The 21,075-nt window shown below is 37.7% G+C and overlaps 1 protein-coding gene across 2 annotated transcripts in view; it reads right to left on the bottom strand.

The window, feature by feature from the left end:
• Positions 1-21,075, bottom strand: part of PDE5A (phosphodiesterase 5A) — a 135,915-nt gene that overhangs the window by 37,832 nt on the left and 77,008 nt on the right. For both annotated transcript variants that reach the window (XM_060012937.2, XM_060012938.2), the window contains exons 10-11: positions 11,261-11,436; positions 7,838-7,897 (exon numbers count right to left, since the gene is read on the bottom strand). In XM_060012937.2, coding sequence (XP_059868920.1) covers positions 7,838-7,897; positions 11,261-11,436 — 236 coding nt within the window. The remainder of the gene's footprint in view (positions 1-7,837; positions 7,898-11,260; positions 11,437-21,075) is intronic.

Here is a 21,075-nt window from a genome sequence, read left to right on the forward strand (position 1 = left end):
ACCCACCTGTTGTTCTTTTTTGGCTAATTCAAAAATGAGTGCATACTTTTGTATGGTTGTTAGCATAACTGACACCATCTTGGGCCCATACAGTTCCTCCTGTCCTTCCACTGACCCTCCCCAGGACTGTACTATATGGTAAATCATTTCTCCGTCATCAAGGGCTTTGTAGTTAATAGATATTTTTAACAATCATTAGGTCCAGGTGGCCTCAATGCTCTGTTAGCTCCAAACAATGATGAAGACCTTCACTGACGAATTCCCAGCGCCCCTGAGACTAGCTACCCATTCATAAATCTTGACTTAGGAATGCACTCCCTGTTTCTAAGCACATACCTGTATACCCTAGATTAACCATAAAATTGTCCCAGTGGCCCCTCGGTGGTGTGGAGTGCAGCTGTGAATGCTTCCAAATTGTTGTCCATCCGATCCTGCCCTGTAAGTTACACTACGATGAACTGATCCATTGCGTGTGGAGCTGCCTGCCTTGTTTTTCAGTCTCAAGATACCTTCTCAGTTTGGTGGGCACTTTTCATTCCCTCCATCCCCCAACAACTTTCTTGATGGTGCATAATTAGAATGGCTTGGGCAAAAAGGCTTGCAACATGACGGAGAAGATGAAGGCCTCAACGTTGCTCCTACTACCTTAGGAGAACTGCTTTTCCTCCCAGTATCACCATTACTAATAATAACTGACACATAATGGGGGGGAGGCATGTGTACCAGGAGCTCTGGTCACTACAACTCTCTAAGTTCTTTCATTATTCTCTTTTTACAAATGAAGAAACTGAGGCTCAGAGAAGTCACAGATTTACCCGAGATCACAGAGCTGGAATCTGAACCTAGACATCTCTCTCCAGACTCACGTTCTTAACCATCATGCTATATTCATGAAAATGAAAGCTCTATGACCAGTTAGCCGCTGTTTTATTCATTTCATCAACTATTAAATTATTTCTAGCTTCATAATCACTTTAAGAAAAAAGAAAGCATAATCTTGTTGAATGCATTGAAGGATCGTGAATTGTGTTATTTCATGCTAGATTATAGGCTTCCTAAAAGTCTTAATTTTCCAGAATCATTCACTCAGTTACTCAACAAAACATGTAAACCAGGTTCCTGTTAGGCAATCACTAAATAGTAGCTATTATTATTATGACTCAAGAACTAACAGTCTGACGGAGAAGATAGACACAAAAAATTGAAATATATCGTTTAAATGCAACAACACAAGGATGCTAATAAGTTTGCGTAAGTGATCCCTAACAACATAATGACAGAGAATGTAAGTACACATTTAACTACCTTTTTTAGTCACTTGTAATAGTTAATTTTATGTCGCAACTTGACTGGCCACAGGGTGCCCAAATGAAACATGATTTCTGGGTGTGTCTGTGAGGGTGTTCCTGGATAAGACGAGCATTGGAATCTGTGGACTCAGTAAAGGAGACTGTACTCCCCAACGTGCGAGGGCATCATCCAATCCACTGAGGGCCCGACAGAACAAAAGGTGGAAGAAGGAGGAACGTGCCCCTTCTTGCTTCCTCCAAGCCCACTGGAATGGGGTATCTCCTATCTTCTCAGGCACTGGGCCTGGGATTTCAACAATCAGCTCCCCTGCTCTCAGGCCTTTAGACTCAACTCAATGACACCGCTGGTCTTCCTGGGTCTCCAGTCTGCAGACAGCAGACTGTGGACTTCTCAGCCCGCACAAGCATGTGAGCCAACTCCTCAGAATCTCTCTCTCTCTCATTTACGCATATATAAAATCTCCTTCTGCTTCTTTTTCTCTGGAGAATCCTGACTAGTAAGGTCACCTATTTTTCTAAAGTCAAAGAGAACTGTTCCAGAGCTTTATCAGTACCTTACTTAAGACAAATGACAGCCCTTCTTTTATTCAACTATTTCTTATTATGAAATAAGTCCATTTACACAACAAAAAGGGACACACTGGGGTCCCTTTTACACAAGCGTGGAAATGAAACTTTATAGGAAATAATACGTTTATAGAATGTATAGTCTCCTTGAAGCCCATAAATCACATGTTCATGGAAAATAATACACTTGGGTATGGTAAATATAAGGGTCATTTAAAAATTATTGAGTTTCATATTTTTGGCGGATGTCTCATGAAAAAGGTTTATATATTTAGCCTGTGGCAAAGTCTCTGGTAACCTTGGAGGAAAATAAAGACATGTGGCTACACAATTTGCTCAACTGTATAATCTTTGCACAAAAAAGGTCACACTGCAATCAAAGGCATTCTGCCTGCCTGAGGTCTGAAGTATCAAATCTCAAGAGCTAAAATAGAAATTACAGAAACAACTCCTAATTGTCAACTCTTACGAAAGGCCCTTATTCAGGAAGTTATTTATTAAATTCAGTCTGAAAGAAAGGCAGCCACTGAACTTGGTCTTCCATAAAATGTCAAATTCTTCTAATTAGCTTCAGTGTTTTATGAAGGCATTTTGTTACATTACTCCTTGATGTTTATTCGATACAGATGTTAAGAGGGAAGGAGATTTTCCTCAAAGATCCATTCTTTAAGGAAATTATTTTCAGGAATAAAATTAATGTAGGTATTTGATGAATTTATTGGTAGCCACAAGGAGAGATGCTCAGTCAGGTATTTTAAGTTCTCCTTATCAGTCCCCATCACTAGCCTGCCTCTTGGGGCACTCTTATGCAGAGCAGTTTGGGTCTGGGTCTTTGAACAAAGCCACGCTGACAGCCATCACATTACACTTTACAGAAGGCTAATGTCTCTCTTCCCCACGTTTAACATGCACAGAAAATGTGTTTTCAAAGAAAAAACCCCACACAATTAGTTTACAAGGCTGTTAGAATATATCTTTCTCTAAGAAGGAATTGGATCCAAATATGAATGAGAAAGAAACCTACTAATACAAAGAGAGGTGAATATTCCAACTCAGCATGTGGAACCAAATCTTAAAGAGAATAAAGACGTGAATAAGGCCTAGCAGGACTAGATTAGCATATTTTCTTCAATAACTATATTAACATATTTTACTATTTTTTCTTCTTTCTAACATTATATAAATGGATTCCTTTAAATCTCAATAGGGAAGAGGCACAGACTATAAAAACAACTTGAATAATGAGCATAAGGCTTTTCAAAACCATGTAATGAAGGCACATAATAATGTCAAGATTCCAATAAAATACATATGTGCTTATAAGTAAAACTTCAGAGAAAATGTATGACTACAATTGGGACTAATACACTCAGATTTGGTTAGCATCTAATTAGTATATAAGAAGCTCAAGAACAGTGCCACCATACTTTGGAGCTAAGACTACCACTGGAAGTAATCCACTAGTAAAATCAAAGCAAAATAGGTAAGAAATGAAATGAAAGTAGGAAGAACCAAACAGAATCTATTAAATCTTGCAACGTGGAAAAGATATATTCATGTTATAGACGTCTATAAAAGTGAATGCATCAACTGACAGTGTACAGGAAGTCCAAAGGACCCAAATTGTTCCAGAGTATTTCTAGCACTTTTTAAGGAAGAAGATGCCTTACTGGATGCCTTGTTGGCTACAGTTCGGTGACACTAGTTATCTAGATCATAGGGTCAACTCTTCTTTATTATTATCTGCTCAAAATTTTCCATTTATAATTTGACTATCCATAGAGATTTTCCCCCAAAGTGAAGGAATGTGATGATCATCTTGACATAAGGAAGTGGCTCTATACTCTAACGCTGTCTTAGGCAATAGAGATTTGGGTCAGGTATCTGGCTCTGCCCCTTACTGCTGTTACCTGCAGCATTCACACACATGCCTGATCAAGAGGGTTCACTTGAAGTTTCTAGCTCTGAAAGGTTAAGGTCAAGATGAGGTATAAATTCTGTCCTAGGAAATCCTGCCTAAGTGGCCAGCTTTTCCCTCTCTATTTTGATACAGAAGACCTTTCAGGATCACAACAGGGTCTCAGTTTGCTTTGAGATACGTTACGTGTGATTAAAGAAACTGCTATAAAGCAGAATCTGTAGGGATTGGAACCGAATCAGCACTGACTCCATGACAAAACTGAGAAGTTTATTTTAAAAAACTAAACTCTAAAACGTATTTATTTACTGTTCTTCTAGCAAGAGAAGGCAGAAAAGGCCTTTTCAATCAAATATTCAGTTACTTATAATACATAAACATTTATTTCATTCTGGTATCTTAACTAACAACTTTCTTATAACCATAACCAGGTCAGCTGGGGTCCTTTTATTTTTAGCTCAGTAACTTGTAAGGATCATTAAAAGGTATATGGCAGGGCTTCCCTGGTGGCGCAGTGGTTGAGAGTCCGCCTGCCGATGCAGGGGACACGGGTTTGTGCCCCGGTCCAGGAGGATCCCACATGCCGCGGAGCGGCTGGGCCCGTGGGCCATGGCCGCTGGGCCTGCGCGTCCAGAGCCTGTGCTCCGCAACGGGAGAGGCCACAGCAGTGAAAGGCCCGCGTACCGCAAAGAAAGAAGAAAAAAAAAAAAGGTATATGGCAAAATGCTTGTTTGAGGCCCTATTTCTGCTACACCCAATTTTAAGCCAAGAGAAAATAAGATTAAAAATGGGATAAAAACTCAAGTTAAGCAAGGGAAAAAAAGGATTCTGAATTTCCTATCAACTTTGTTATACTTTTATGACTAGAAAACTTTTCTGAACATAGGCATAAATATTTAGTATACTTAAGCACATTATTTAATTCTTTCAAGAACTGATTTCTAAAAATAAAAATTGAGAAGCATTTGACAGCTTTTCAATTTATTTTAGGTTTTAAATTGAGATAAACCATCAGACACATGACTAAGACAGCAATTTTGGTAATTTCTGGATGATGCAGACACCTGTGTATTTGGGGCTGCAAAGGAATTTTTATTAGGAAGATAGAAAACAGAATTGAAATCAGTTGCTGAATTCCAACCAATTCAAATGAATTATTTGACCTACAAGCTATGTTATCCTAAATTTCTCAATGCAGCTGCCAGAAATCTATTTTCCAAACGGAACAACAGATGGTTTTGAACAATACTGCAATATAGCAATTCTCAGTTTTTCCAAAGTGTTTTTCTCTGGCTAAAATTATTAACATAATTGAGAAAATAATTTTCAAATTTTTCTGAAAGACTATGCTATTTTCAAAGTAAAAAGCAAAGTTTAATATCCTAATGGATTTTTTAAAGCATTATCTTTAGAAATGACTCTATTTGCTAGTTTTTATTTATCTAAAACAACAAAGTGTACCCTTGCCCTCATTTTAGAGCTAACTTAATAATCCCACAAAGCCTGCAAGCACTTCAAAATGTATCTCTCCATGCGATCATTTCCAGCTCACAGTATGCAGTTAGTTCAAAACTTTATCACTCTGCGAGGATTACACAAACGGGCAATTAAGTCTGATGTGAGAAATACTTTAAACCTCTAAACCTTTGTAAATAATTGAAAAATGTCTCATTCCTTCAAACGTCGCCGTGACCAAAAGAAATACAGCCAATTCGAATGAGGCTAACCCCTAGAGAAGCTTAATCTTTCAGATGAAATCATCTCAAGTTCCTTCAACTGTTCTTGGCAGATGACTCAGCTTCCTACTCGGTGATTTAATCAAGAACATCTACAAGTCCTGATTCTCTTTCCTTCTTTCCTAGCGCATTCTCTCCAGTGCTGTGCAATGACGTGTGGGCTTTGGGTCTGGACTGCCTGGATTTAGTCCTGGCACCATCACTCACCATCTGGGAGATCCTGAGGAGGACAATCTAAACCCTCTCAACCTCAAATTCCATTTTCAAAATGCTGAAACTGACCTTATAGTATGGCTGTGGATTTAATGCACTTAAGTTAACACACACAAAGAACTTCAAACATGCCAGGTATATAGTAAGTGCTCAATTAAGCGTAGCTATTATTATTTACTATTACTACTATTACTACTATTATTATTATCCCTTTTCTCTCGTCTTGGCCAAAGAAATGTCTCTTTAATATCTAGGCCACTTCAAGGTCCAGACCTCTTTCAATTGCTTGAAAGAAATTGACTAAATTTCTTAGTCTCACACTCACCCTGGACCTTACGCCTTTGTCCAAGAACATGCTGGCTTTCCTGCTTGTGAGCAAACCCTGCTCACAAACACAAAACAAAACAAGTAAAAAACTTCACATGATGCAGCCAACACCTGTCTTAGCTATTTCACTCTCTTTCATACAAACCATATTTTTAAAAATAGTCTGTATTCATTTCCTCCATTTTCTCACCATTTACTCATACCCTTTGCAGTTTCACTCCTGAAGTTGCCTTCTGAACAATCACCTCATCACTGAATCCAGCAGCCTTCTCAGTCCTATTTCTCAACCTTCCTATAACAAATGATGGGATCTCCCTTCTTGTAAAAACTGTTCTACGAGCCTTCTGTGCCACTGCCTAGCCTAAACCTTCCTCCCAGTTTAACTCCCACTTCGCTGCTTTAGCTGGTTTCTTTTCCTACACCTTCCATCTAAACCTATACCCACAAGAGTTCTGCCTGCAGCCTTGCACATCTTTCTGCACTCTCCCCAACTTGCTCCATTCCCAGTCTTTCACTACCACGGGACTCCCCCAGATCCCATGATTTAACTTCCAAATCACCGCCTCTAGTTCTGCCCACCAGCCCCTCCCCACTCTAGACCTGCCCTTCCTGGTTGTTGAAGATGTCTGTTTGGTTGTTCACTTACCTCAAACTTACCATGTTCTAAATCAAATCTATCCGTTTTCTTTCTTAATATTTCCACTTTTGTTAATGAATGGGATGATCACTCTCTGAATTACCAAGGTCAGGACATCTGAATCATCTTTAGCCTTCTCTCTCCCTAACAGCCCATCACAGATAAGACAGTGATTATATGCATGCATTCTGGAGAGAGACAGTGTGAGTTTGTATCCTGACTCTCCACTTCCTGCCACTGCGACCGTGAGCACTGAGCACGTCCCTTGCTTCATAGCACAGCTGTCCTGTTTACATGAGAAAATGTATGTAAGGGCACGGAGGGTGAACATTTGGCAAGCCATGATGATGACGACAAAGAAAAAGAATCTCAATGATCTCAGTGACCCTTCTCATTCCTTACGTGACTCTCATCAAATCTCATATAGACTTTATGTTGTCTCAAGTAAATTTAAACTCAGAGGGTCAGTCTTGGTTGTCAATGTGTAAGTGGCTCGAATTTTCATTAATCTCATCCAAGGCAATCTCAATCAAGACCTAGAACATGTGATATTCCACTTACATATCAATGTGGTTTTCTCTCATAGTATCCTAAATAAGAATGTAGTGAGAATTCAGCAACTGATCTTATTTGAACCCAATTTCAAATAACATTCTGTAAGCCATATGATCAGAAATTAAAATCACTCTCAATTCTTAAGAACACAGAGTACATTATCAGTTACAAGCTATACAATCTTTGCTGTTATTACTCTAACCAACCAACCACCTTGCAGTCGCCTGTCCACACTTCCCCATGAACTGAAAACTAAATTTAATTTTGGCTTAAGAAAGATTACATCTTTCTTAAGATTATAACAATTATTGGAAAAATATCAGAATCATATAATGTATTACAAAATCAATATGATGCTATCCTTTGCTCTGTGTTATCAGTGAGTTTCTAGCCCTGCAAGAAAGCAGATTTGATTAGATATTTTTATAAATGTTCATATAAATATGTACCACATTTAATTAAATGTCTAGGGGACCATTACCAGTAGAAGCAGTTGTCCTGAGAGAAATATATTTATGTATTAATTAGATGCCTCTAGTTAGTCATTTCTACAAAGAAAGAGGAGGAGGATTACCGCTAAGGATTGGAGCTCTCGTGTTTCTTCCTCTGCAGCTGAAGCATGATATGACAGAACCTACAGGGCGAGAAAAGAAGGAATGCAGGTTATACAAGAGAGGACTACCAAACACAGACCACAATTTCAAGCCTGAGATTCTGCTAAAACTTCCTGCAGAGACAGCTAGACTCCTCAGAACATCATATCTTGTTTGCTGCTTTCTTCAACAGAGAGAAAATCCCAGACTTTGATTCAAATGCTTATTACAGAAACAGAAAGTTATACTCCCTATGTTCAAAGAAAACTGTCACTTTTCCTCTGACATTGTTGATATAACAAACACATTATTTATAAGCCACACTCTTAGGTCAAACTTGGCAGAATATTTTGGGTCACTTTCTTTTAAAAAAAACTGACTTTAGTTATTTTTACTTGTGTCCAGAATCAAGATAAAAGACCTCTGCATAAACTGACATTTTAACGTTGATATTTGGAAAGAAAGTAGCCTAGAAGTGGCTCTCAGATGAAGTATGTAACCACTGCAGAATTCATATGTAACCACTGCAGAATTCTTTTAAAAAAAACTGACTTTAGTTATTTTTACTTGTGTACAGAATCAAGATAAAAGACCTCTGCATAAACTGACATTTTAACGTTGATATTTGGAAAGAAAGTAGCCTAGAAGTGGCTCTCAGATGAAGTATGTAACCACTGCAGAATTCATAAGGAAAAACTGCACAGCGGAGATACAATGTCACACAGACTCAAGGATCCTTTTACACTCATATGATTCAAGAACTGAGAAGAGTAGGGCTGGTCTATAAATCTATCCATTAACAGCTGAGGACACCTAGGCTCAGGGATCCTCATGACTTGGCTGTGAGCTCACACCCAGTGAGAAGACAAGAGGGCCTAGAACCCAGCTTTCAACTCCCAATTTAGTACACTTCCCATCGCCCTAGTGAGTTAAGTTGTAAGAAGATGGTAAGGCAGGTTTACTGTCTTCTTATAACTTAACGTGAGAATCATTCATTCCCATTTTCAAAAGTGATAACTTTTAAGTAATGGAATAATATTTTAGACATTCTTTTAAACCAAGGTAGTGATTGCATTTTAAACTATCATATTTTAAAAACACATTTTTAAAACTTCATTTTTGACAGAGTCAACACAGATTTACTAAAATCCATCAAAGTTTTAAAATCAATGATAAAAAGGTATCCCATGTTCAGACTTTAAATGGTGAGCCAAGTAATTCAGCAGCCCAAACTAGTTTCCCTTGAACTAGTTTCTAAATTTTAAGCAATTCAAAATCTAAAGCCAAATGGTACATACATCTACTATCTTGTGATTCAGAATGTTATAATGCTATGATACGCTTGATTTGTCTTAGTGTTTGAACCATTAATCACTAGGAAACCTCAGGAACCTTGGAGTTGCTGTCTCCTGCTCCTGTGAAATGGACAGGTCATGGCTAAGCTGCTGCTGACACCACAGAGGTGGTTTGTTGAGAAAGGCTAAGGCTATGACCATGAATTAGTCTAATATAAATCAGTGCAATGCAACATGGATAAGTGAATAAAGGAATAACATGACATTCTAAGTTAAAAAAATTAATTTCATCACACACTGAAGATCAAAATAGCACCTTACTCGTAGGGTTGTACGGATTAATTTTGTTAACACAAGTGCGAACACAGAGTAAGCATTTGATAAAGGTTAGCTATTATTGTTGTTGTTTTACTGTCATTATAATGATGTGTTCCAGGTCAAAATAATTCCCTGTCATAAGAAAACATGAGGGGTTCATGTCCTTAGCATTTATCCAATACATCAGAAGAAAAAATTTTTTCAAGGTTAAACCTGTGATTGTACATATGCCTTCCTATAATGAATTGAAATTGAAATGTATATATTAAGTGAAAGCCTAATGACTCATATTTAACTGAAGTAAAACTATAGTGTAAAAATAGAAATAAATCTCAAACAGGAAAATATTCAGAGATTTTGAATAAAATGATATGATATGTGGGATTTGCTTCAAAATAATCAATGGATTAATAGGGAAGAAGAGTACAGAGAAGTGAGCAAGGGTATGGACGGAATAATAGTAGCCACAGGTCAGTAATTACCCAAGACAGCTAATGAACACGTGGGGGCTCCTTAAGCTATTCTCTCTACTTTAGCATTATGTTTGAAGTTTCCCAAATAGGAAGTTTTTTTAAAAAGAGATAACTTCTAATTGATAGCTGGCTTAGATTCAATTCTTCAGTGCAAAGCCATGGAAACAGTCAAAAAAAATTTGCTTAAGAATTGTATATGCACACACACGTACATATATGTACATGTGTGCATATATGTGATTTGAAATATATGTATATTTGTTTGTATATATACACACACATACATATGTGTGTGTGTATTTGAAACAGATTTCTACCGGTTTCTAAGCCAAGGTCTCTTATGTAACACTACAGCAAAACTATTAGTGTTATATATTCACATTAGAAAGTGAAGCATACCATCTTGGTTATTGGTAAATCTTGACTTATATACCCTTCTAGCTCTTTAGGTTAGGTATCTGTTTATTAGGGGTTGGAGGAAAAGTTAATGATCTATATCCCAAACATTGATTTCCACTGATCTCTACTAGCTAAGAGCAGGCAAACATTAAAGTATATTTCACACCAGTGTATGAAGGACGAAGTAATGCCCTTTATGAAGTCTATTTCCCTAAGTTGGTCTATGATGTAAGAAATTTCCATGTTACACGAAGTGAACATCTTCAGGCAGTTAGTGAAGTACATCTGGAAAGGGCTGGCCCACTTGGGTAGGCTTGTCCTGCTCGGGAGGGAGTCTGCCTGAGGTCAGTGCCCCAAGCCAGTGGTTCACATTCACAGTCACCTGGGGGAGCTCTGTAATAATGCAGATTCCCAGCCTCTACCCAAGACTTATTGAATCAGAATTTTCAGAAGTGGGATCCACAAATCTGTAATTTGAAAGACTTTCACTTTTCCTCATTTCTGATTCTGAGTGCTTAGGATTTCTGTTTCTGTTTTTTAAAACGTGTGAATACAACTGCTCACAAGGAGAGATGGGGAGGCTCAGGCAATGGGGAAGGGACAGACGGGGTGCAGTGGCAGTAGACAACTGCGTGAATGGATTATTAAGGTCAAGGACTGCTTCTGGCCGAAAAAGCAGAGGACTGAAGGGACCAATGGCTGGAGCTTTGGTTTGGTCATAAGGCCCCTGACAAGTTTCTAAAATATTCTGGGTCTCAGTTTCCTCAGCTGTTTAAATGAGAGAAGGATCTGATCATCTAAAGCACATGACTGTCGTAAGGATACAGTGATATAACAGACACCAAGAGCTGTTACAGGGAGAGGTGTAAGTTGAGAGTTTGGCCATAGAGACTGAGAAGTCCTGTACATGTCAGCCCACCTCTAACGTGACCATCTGCTTGGCCATAGCTCTCTCCACCGCTTCGTACATCTGTGTGTTCTGGATCCCCAAGCCACAAAAGATGACAAAAGCTTCCAGAAACTGTTCATCATTTCGGTTGAAAGGCTTAATTTTGCCAGTGGTCTCCTCCATCTTATTAGCAAGTTGGCAAACCCCTGTAAGAATTCAAGAAGTCAAGCAAATGTTACTCTTCATCATCACAGTTCTCACTGACTTTAAGACCCCCCCCCACCACGACTGTCTTACACTTTTCTCTTAGGAATGCTTGGTATCTCCAAATAAGCAAATGAATCCTCACAAATATAAGCTAGAAAAGTCATCTGAATCAATTTACATGAGAACTTGTTTCACATAGCCCTAAATGTATGTTGTCTGTGTTCAAAAAATCCTAGAGTACTATTTTCTTCCAGACTCGGTCGCGAATTTCAGATCAGCTGAGTCCCCAAAGACAATTTGTCCTTTGGAGACTAATTGGATTTTTGTACATTTGCCAAGAGAGCAATTTTGATGCACATCAGAATTTTGGGTCACACAGACTGCCTTTCCTTACTGAGAAACCAGAAGTTAAATAACACAATTACATACAAAATAGAATGGATGAAACAGACAATTTACATAGACAGTCTAAAGTTTCAAATATGCACCTCTGCATCCAGGAGAGTCATATTTCCAATCATTTTTGATACTACAAATAAATGCACATAGAAATGTCTATTTAGTTAGAAATAAAAGCAGAACTAATCTTTGGAGACAATCGTAACCTAACCTCCCAAATCCTGGCCTTTCTTAGAAAGTCAAACACGTAGTCGATATGAATAGAAGATTACATCAAATCTTTATTGAACTAGTTGTTCTATGGGACTCTGAGCCTAGTGGTCTCTGTGAGGAGTTTGATGACCTCCTACCTCTGGGTAACACACTGTTGTTAAAGTCCTCATCTCTTCTGTCTCTGCATATGTAATATAGACTTCCATCATGTGCATGTAGGTACAGTGCTTTAATACACACATGAACTCTAGTCTGCACAGTTTATACTGTGAGAAAGGTGTGCCCACGCCCATTTTACAGATGAAGAAACTGAGTCTCAGGAAGGTTAAGTCATATGCTCCAGGTCACTTAGCTAGTATGCTTATGTCTAAAATTGAAACCCCAGCTCAGCCTAGCCCCAAAGGCTAGTTTATTACCACACTGCTGCTCTGTGCCTCTTCACCCCCGTCAGATCATTGCTAGCAGTTCCCTGACTGCACTTTGCTTGCCCACACCTTTGCCTATGCTTTCCCGCTGGCCTATACTGCTCCCCACTGCTCTCTTTCCTGTTGTCCAATAGATCCCTACATGCCCTTCACAGCGAGCTCCCACAGGCCTCCCACTTCCCGGGTGAGGCAGCCACTTCTCCTTTCTATCTCCTTAACTTTATCATTTGGAGTATCATGGGGGATTTTATTTCTGTCTTTCTTTCTGGACGTACATATCTTGGGCTTAGAGATTTTATTTTTTCAGTTCCACTTCCTCAGCCAGCAATGCCTGGCATATAGCAGGACTCAAAAAATGTTTACTGAGTTAATGAAAGAATGAAGGATTGCAGCTCTGACCCAAACCACTTTCCCATGAAGACTATATTCTGTTATCTCTTATTTTTCCTGGAGCACAAAAGGATTTTATAGCGTCCATGATGATGCATGGTTGCACATGAAATCCCTTTATTACCACTGGTGTGCACTTTATTTTTAACCCTACAAATTATCTGTATTCTCATGTTGCTCTTTTTTGTTTGTGGGAGCTTTTCTGCTTTAGACAGTAAAGGCATCCTTATCTATCTGTATTAGTACGGCAGAGATTACTTCTCAAACACATTCCATTATCAAGAAAAATTTTAAACAAGACATAATGAATCTGGACACTGCAAGTAAAAACTGTGAGTAAATATGGCAATCGGTATTCATTACCTTAAAAGACCATGTCCCACGTACAGTAAAAACGCCTGGGTTATATCCGCCAACCTTTGTGAATCCCCAAATTATAAATATGGAACTGTTTATATAGGCTTCTGGCTATCTCCCAAATCACATTTTCTTGAGGGTCACGCATTCTGTGCCTTATCCTCACATCACAATGTGACTGCCTTTCAATTCTTACTAAAGCTTTCTCCTGGTTGATGGCCATTTTTCATAACCAAGATTTTTCTTTGTATCACTGCATAAGATTGATTGCATGTATGGGAAGGAAAAGACAACCCGGAGGGGTTGAGACGTGGCCATCAGGCAGTCTGCTGGGCCTGGTACCGAGGTAAGGAACTCTTTCCTGGACAGCGGTTCAAATCTGGGCCTCAGCCAACAGTCATTGAATGAATATATTAAACGGTATTAACTAATACCTCAGGAATTGAAAGGTACTAAAATGGCATGTTAAGTGTACAAGTAGGAAGAGTTGGCTGTAACAACCACAGCTCAGGTGTGTCTGTGTCACAATCCACCTCTATAGATACAGACACGCAGACACAGAGTTACGCTCAGGGCAAGAAAATGGGTAAAGACAAATTATCCCTTTAGGAATATAATTTAATCCTTCTTTGAAAGCAGTCACATTTATACAGCATTCAAGACAATCCTGTTGATCTCTTTACACCCTTCATAAATTTTAATTCTATCAAACAAAAATACCCAAGTCGGAAAAAAAAAAAAAAAGCTATGAAGAAGAAAAGGTTCATAACAAACAAATAGGGTTCTTTGAGAAAATGTAAAGCTTGGGCCCGTTTACAGATGGTTTTCACAACTTATTCATTAAAGATCTGGAAGAGTGGATGAAGAGTACAATAATGAAATTTAAAACTGGTCATTTGAAATGCCACATCTACTAGTAAACCATATAAAATCAGAATCACTTATATATAAAAACAAAGTAGTTATTGCAGAACCAAAAATAAAACAAAATCACTCAACGAAAACCAATAACTATATACAAAAATAAAATAAAACATTCAAAAATACATTAGGAGAAAACCAAGAAGTAGTACAGTTAGATAGCAAACTATCAGTGTTAATATTAGAGTTCACAAAGTACTTGTCCAGACATTATTTCACACGGTCATCACAGCAGCTCTGAGAGCTAGTTGGCACTGAAGGCATCTCTGGAAATTATGCTGAAGGGACTGGACAGTTTCTAAACACACACTTATGTTTCCTTTTCTATAATTCCAGGGATCAGATGTTGTTACCAACCACAGTTTTCCTTTTGGCCTCTTGGCAGAGCAGGGGGTCAATTCTTATATCCTGCTTGTGGTCTCCTGTCCTCTCTCCTGCACAACATGGGCTCCAAAATTAGCATCCTGTCTTGTTAATGTGTAAGACTTACCCTTCTACCCTGTCACCTACCTTGCAAATAATTTTTTCCCACTTGTTATTTGTCAATTATCTTAACTTAGGGAGTTTTTTGGTTGTAGAAAAGATTTCATTTCTCAAGTAACTAAAACAGTTATCTTTTAAGTTTTCAACTATAGTGTCTTGCTTTTAAAAGAAGCTTCCCCATTTCAAAGTTACATACAAACCTATATTTTCCTCTGGCACTTTTACAGATTCATTCTATCACATTTAATCTTTTAATTCTACTTAATTTTTTCCCTAAATTGCTACTGGATTCTTGCAAAACATAAATAGTTATCCATTCTTTAATAATTTGAATTGTCACCTTAAATAATAAATTCATACTTATTTCAACTATGTACTTTTTTCACATTTAAATGTTATGAAATCAGTATGCATCCTAATCAATTGCTTGTCATTATGTAATTGAAATCATTTTTCTCTTTCTTAAAGATATATAAAATGGTGTCTTTCAACCAATGGCACCTTAGAAACAATGAAATATACTCTATTATGCACAGTAACACAACTGTTATATCAGACTTGAGTCTGCATTTAGACTTTCTACTGTGTTCCATCAATCTTGCCATCTCTTCTAGCACACATATAATACTTTTAATAATGTTACTTATACAGCATTATTTTAATTTCTGACAAGGCAATTCTCTATCCATCAACTCTGATTATTTTTATGCTATTCTTCCAGATGAATTTTATATATGTTGGTCAAGAACTCCTCTACCCCCTCAAAAAAAAATCTTATAAGGACATGTATTAAAATTGATATAAATCTGATCTGCAAAAAGTTAACATCTTAAATAATAGATTCTTATTGTCAGGAAATGTTATATCAGTTCACTTACTTAAAGATAACTTAAAGACTTTCAAGTTATCTAGTAGACTTTTATAGTTTTCCTCATATAGATGTTCCTATTTCTGACCAAGTTTATTCCTTGTTACTATTGTAAACAGGATGATTTTTCCATTATTATTTTCTAACAAATTTGTCTTGGCTTGTAAAAAGTTATTTTCTTTTAATAATTTGATAGCCAGGAACTTCCGCAAGTCTCTTTTTAGATAGGTACTTTCAGCTGATTCTTTTAGGTTTTTTTCATTCAACAATCATATCATTTTTTAAGTTATTTTGCCTTTGCGTTTTCCATGCCTCACCTTATTTCATCCTTTCCTGTCCTCTGATTGCTTTGGTAAGAATTTACTTTGGGCAAGAGTTGTTTTGTTTTGTTTTGTTAGTGACTTTAAAAATATAACTTTCTCAACTACTTCCATGAAAAAAAAAATTAACATCTTTATTGGAGTACAACTGCTTTACAATGTTGTGTTAGTTTCTGCTGTATAACAAAGTGAATCAGCTATATGTATACATATATCCCCATATCCCCTCCCTCTTGCGTCTCCCTCCCACTCTCCCTATCCCACCCCTCTAGGTGGTCACAAAGCACCGAGCTGACCTCCCTGTGCTATGCGGCTGCTTCCTACTAGCTATCTATTTTATATTTGGTAGTGTATATGTCAATGCTACTCTCTCACTTCGTCCCAGCTTACACTCCCCCCCTCCCCATGTCCTCAAGTCCATTCTCTACGTCTGCATCTTTATTCCTGTCCTGCCCCTAAGTTCGTCAGAACCATTTTTTTTTTAGATTCCATATATATGTGTTAGCATACGGTATTCGTTTTTCTCTTTCTGACTTACTTCACTCTGTATGACAGACTCTAGGTCCATCCACCTCACTTCGTTTCTTTTTATGGCTGAGTAATATTCCATTGTATATATGTGCCACATCTTCTTTATCCATTCATCTGTTGATGGATACTTAGGTTGCTTCCATGACCTGGCTATTGTAACTATTGCTGCAATGAACATTGGGGTGCATGTGTCTTTTTGAATTATGGTTTTCTCTGGGTATGTGCCCAGGAGTGGGATTGCTGGGTCATATGGTAGTTCTATTTTTCGGTTTTTAAGGAACCTCCATACCGTTCTCCATAGTGGCTGTATCGATTTACATTCCCACCAACAGTGCAAGAGGGTTCCCTTTTCCCCACACCCTCTTCTATGAAAAATTTTAAACTCTCCTTCTGTTAGTACCGGTTATTACCAATTTTTATAGAATTTCTCCATTCCATCAAAACATATTATTTTTTTGGTACATTGTATTATCTAACATCTTTTAAAGTTTCTTCTGTATCTGTAATTACATTTCCTTTCTCATTCCTATTTGTGTTTCTTTTATTTCCCTCATTATCTGTGTTTATTATTATTGTGTTTGCCCATTATCTCGTTTTACTATCCCCTCTCATTTCATAAATTTATCTTTTCAATTTCTTTGCTTATTTTCTTCCTATTTATTTGTTTACTTTGGGGGCAGCATAGAGGGTGAGAAAGAGAAAGGTGCTGTCTTTCTAATTTCTTCAGTTGAACACTTAGTTCAAATAACTTCATTATGTCCTAATTAATAATGGCAAAATATTTAAAGCTATATAACTCCTATATATATAGCTTTGACCTTGTACCTTGAGTTTTTATGTTAAATTGATACAACCACTAATTTTCTAAAATGCTATACTTTCATTTTGACTTTTGATTTCTTCTGTCATTTGGAAGAATGTTTTTCAGTTTCTAAGTGAGCTTTTTCCTTCCAGTTTATCCTTTTATTACACATTTCTAGTTTTAATGCACTGTGATCCATGACAGTGGCTGTCAATTCTACTTTTCAGAAATGACTAAGTTTGTGTTGCATGTGTGTGTATCACTAATATTTGTAAATTTCTGATGAATATTTGATAGGAATTTGTGTCTTTAAATTATGAAATATAAAAGTAAATATTTATATGCCAATTAAATCCATTTCATTTTCTGTATTAATCAATTCTAATGTTTCCTTATATTTTCCTGTACTGTAACATTCTATGAAAAGGGTACTAAAGACTCTCACTATGATCACCATTTTGTCCATTTCTCCTTGTATTTTTAATAGCTTTGGTTTTTGTATGTCAATGATGTTATTTACTTTATAGAAGCATTTATGACAATTACACTTTCCTCTGTGAATTTAACTTAATCAATGCAAAGTGATTCTTTATATTATATGTTTTTACCTTAAAATTTACGTTGTCTGATATTGATATCTCTACTCAAATTTTTCCCATTCTGTGTAAAATGTATTCTTACAAATAGTATATTCTTCCTATCTTCTAGAAATTCCTCAATGTTTCTGGTCCAATAAAGGTTAAGCGTCTCTGTTTTCCAGGGCTACTATGAGGTTTCTCTTATTTTTCTATTTCTTCAATCAATTCTTGAAACTATAATCCTTATATTTATTTTTATTTTATAGATTTTCACTTTTATAATTTCAAGCTATAATCTCCTAGTTTTATTTTTTTCTCATTTTCTTCCCATTATTACTGCCCCTACAGCCTTATTTCCTGGCACTTATCACTAATCATAATTAACAATTCTTTAATTGGGAAAAACTGTATACTTTAAGCAATATAAGCAGTATGTACCATGGACGACACTGCACAGTGTAATATCTGCATTAGGAAAATCCTAGCAAATATTTTTAAAAACAAATGAATAGTTAGTGATATTGCCAAATGATATAATTTAATACGAAAAATAAAATTAAGGAGTCAAATTTAAACTTACATAATTTTACAATATTTACTTATGCCTTGGGATCATATTGCAACACATAGATGAGCAGAGCATTAGGACGGAAATCAGTTTAGAAAATATATTCAGTAAGAAATACATATTCCCCTCTCATACTTCACTGTCAAACAACGTGTGGTATACCACTATGATTTTTATTACTTTTTCACTAAAAAAAAAAAAGATGAAAATGTAAGCTATTTGAAGTGGAGATGTTCTCAACAATATTTTTTGGATGGAAATGGAACTAATTTCTTCAAAATATGCCCTGAAATTGACATGGAAAATTTAGTCTAATAAATAGGGGATATAATTGGTTAAAATAAGTGAATTTGAATGAGGAAGTATTTTCTTAATAGTGTTGAAAACAAAGTGGTGGAAACACTCTGTGTTAGCCGGAGCACTGAGAAAACATTTGATATGAAAAAATACCTCAGGGAATACATTTGGTGATACAACAGGCCCCATACTGGTCTAATGTCTATAATTTCATCTAATTGTCAGTAATGGGAAAAAAAAGGAAGGGAAAGAAGATTACCAAAAACACATGGGCCCGTCTGTCTTTCTGCATGGAAACTCTGTGGGGATTCTGTATTAGAATTACATACCGGCAGAATCTGGTCTGTGTGACATGTAAGAAAAGTGATCTGTGGCCATGATATTTCCCATGCTGCATCTGTGAGTACAAAGTATAGTTGAGAATTCAAATTCTCTGTTTTGTCACACTTAGAAAGACAGCAGGGAACACTGGAAATATTCCCTCTTGAAATTAACCTGGAAATGCCCCCCCAGAAACCCCACCAGGGAAATCATTTTTTCTTTCTTTCTTTCTTTTTATTGGCAGGGAATTTTTCCTTTCCAAAGACAACATTTACTTACTTTTGACTCTGTTATCAAGCAGGGTGACACAAAATGTATGCCAAGAGAAGTCTGATTATTTCAACTGGTATTTCTTTCTTTGTTCACTTGTCTGAAACAGTGACAGGAACACAGAATGTGGATTCTGAAGGGATCTGAAAGGTTAGTTAGTTGAATAATGTGGCCATAACCTTTTTTTTTAAAATAAATTTATTTATTTATTTATGGCTGCGTGGGCTCTTGCTGTGCACGGGCTTTCTCTAACTGCGGCAAGCGGGGGCTACTCTCCCTTGAGGTACGCGGGCTTCTCACTGTGGTGGTTTCTCGTGTTGTGGAGCATGGGCCCTAGGCATGTGGGCTTCAGTAGTTGTGGCACAGGGGCTCAGTAGTTGTGGTGCGCGGGGTCTAGAGCGCAGGCTCAGTAGTTGTGACGCACAGGCTCAGCAGCTCTGCAGCATGTGGGATCTTCCCGGAGCAGGGCTCGAAGCCCATAACCTTTTTTTTTTTTTTTTTTTGTGGTACGCGGGCCTCTCACTGTTGTGGCCTCTCCCGTTGCGGAGCACAGGCTCCGGACGCGCAGGCCCAGCGGCCATGGCTCACGGGCCCAGCCGCTCCGCGGCACGTGGGATCCCCCCGGACCGAGGCATGAACCCGTGTCCCCTGCATCGGCAGGCGGACTCTCAACCACTGCGCCACCAGGGAAGCACCCATAACCTTTTAAATGCTTAAAGGGAGAGTGGAGCCAGCCGGATGTTGTGAGCCCTATTCCCATCCAGGGACCTTTGCACTTCCCCCAAATCCTCTTACTTATCACATGTGTAAAGTGATGAAAAAGCCTAATGTATAACTTCCTTCGGCCACTCCCCATTCCCAGTTATTCCAAAGAGATGCTGCTGAGAAAAAGCGATGATGTGCCTTGATGTGGCAAGTTGCCACTCTGTCCTCCTTCTTATCAGAACTTATTAGTAAATGATGCATTGCTTCTGGAATCCATTTCACATTTTCAAAGGTCAAAGGCATCTTGTGGTAAGCTCTATACTTATATGAAAAAGCATTTTAAAGAAGTATAACGTGGGAGATTGGGATTGACATAAATACACTAATGTGTATAAAATAGATAACTAGTAAGAACCTGCTGTAAAAAAAATAAAATGAAATTCAAAAAAAATTTTAAAAAAAGGAAGCATAACATTTATAATGTAGTTTTCACCTAACTCCTAGAATATAAAATTTTATATCCTAAACATTTATGTAGTTTCATATTGTAGGGCACCCTTGTCAGTTTTCTTCTGTTGTTTATATTAGAGATCTGATCGGTGATAATCTTGAAAAGAGAGCTGACACATGGATTCACTAGGCTCTACTTTTTTCTCTGAGAGCTCAGAAGCGCGCAGGTGATGAACCGCCTTCAGGGAATCGCCAGGCTGGTTTCCAAGAGGCTTTATGAGGCAATGCCCTGGAGTCAGCAAGCCCAGCCCCGTAGGGTTACAAACTAGTTTACCATGCTGAGGACAGATCCCACTCTCTGGGGTAGAGAACAGTACCTAAGTTCACAAGACTGATTTATAAAACCAGAATAGTATCAATGTCCAACAAGAAATAGATCTGTCCCAGGAACCCGAGTACGCGCACCTGCAACTCAGCCCATTGCCTCAAGCCCAGTTCACCGATTTACAATGAGAAACAACTGGCAAAGCGAGCAGTGTATTCGAGAGGATATGAAGAATGCATTCTCTTCCTATGAGTTAACATATCTTGGAAAGAAAATCATCAGAACAAGGGAAGTCAGACTGGTGGGTTGTTTAATGGCATAAGCCCGTGTATCCATCTCACAGTGAGGATGCATGCCAGCGGACGGACTGGAATCACCGAGCAGTACCAGCTACAACCTGCTGCATCCATCACCA

Source organism: Delphinus delphis, chromosome 5, assembly GCF_949987515.2.
Source record: "Delphinus delphis chromosome 5, mDelDel1.2, whole genome shotgun sequence".
NCBI lineage: Eukaryota > Metazoa > Chordata > Mammalia > Artiodactyla > Delphinidae > Delphinus > Delphinus delphis.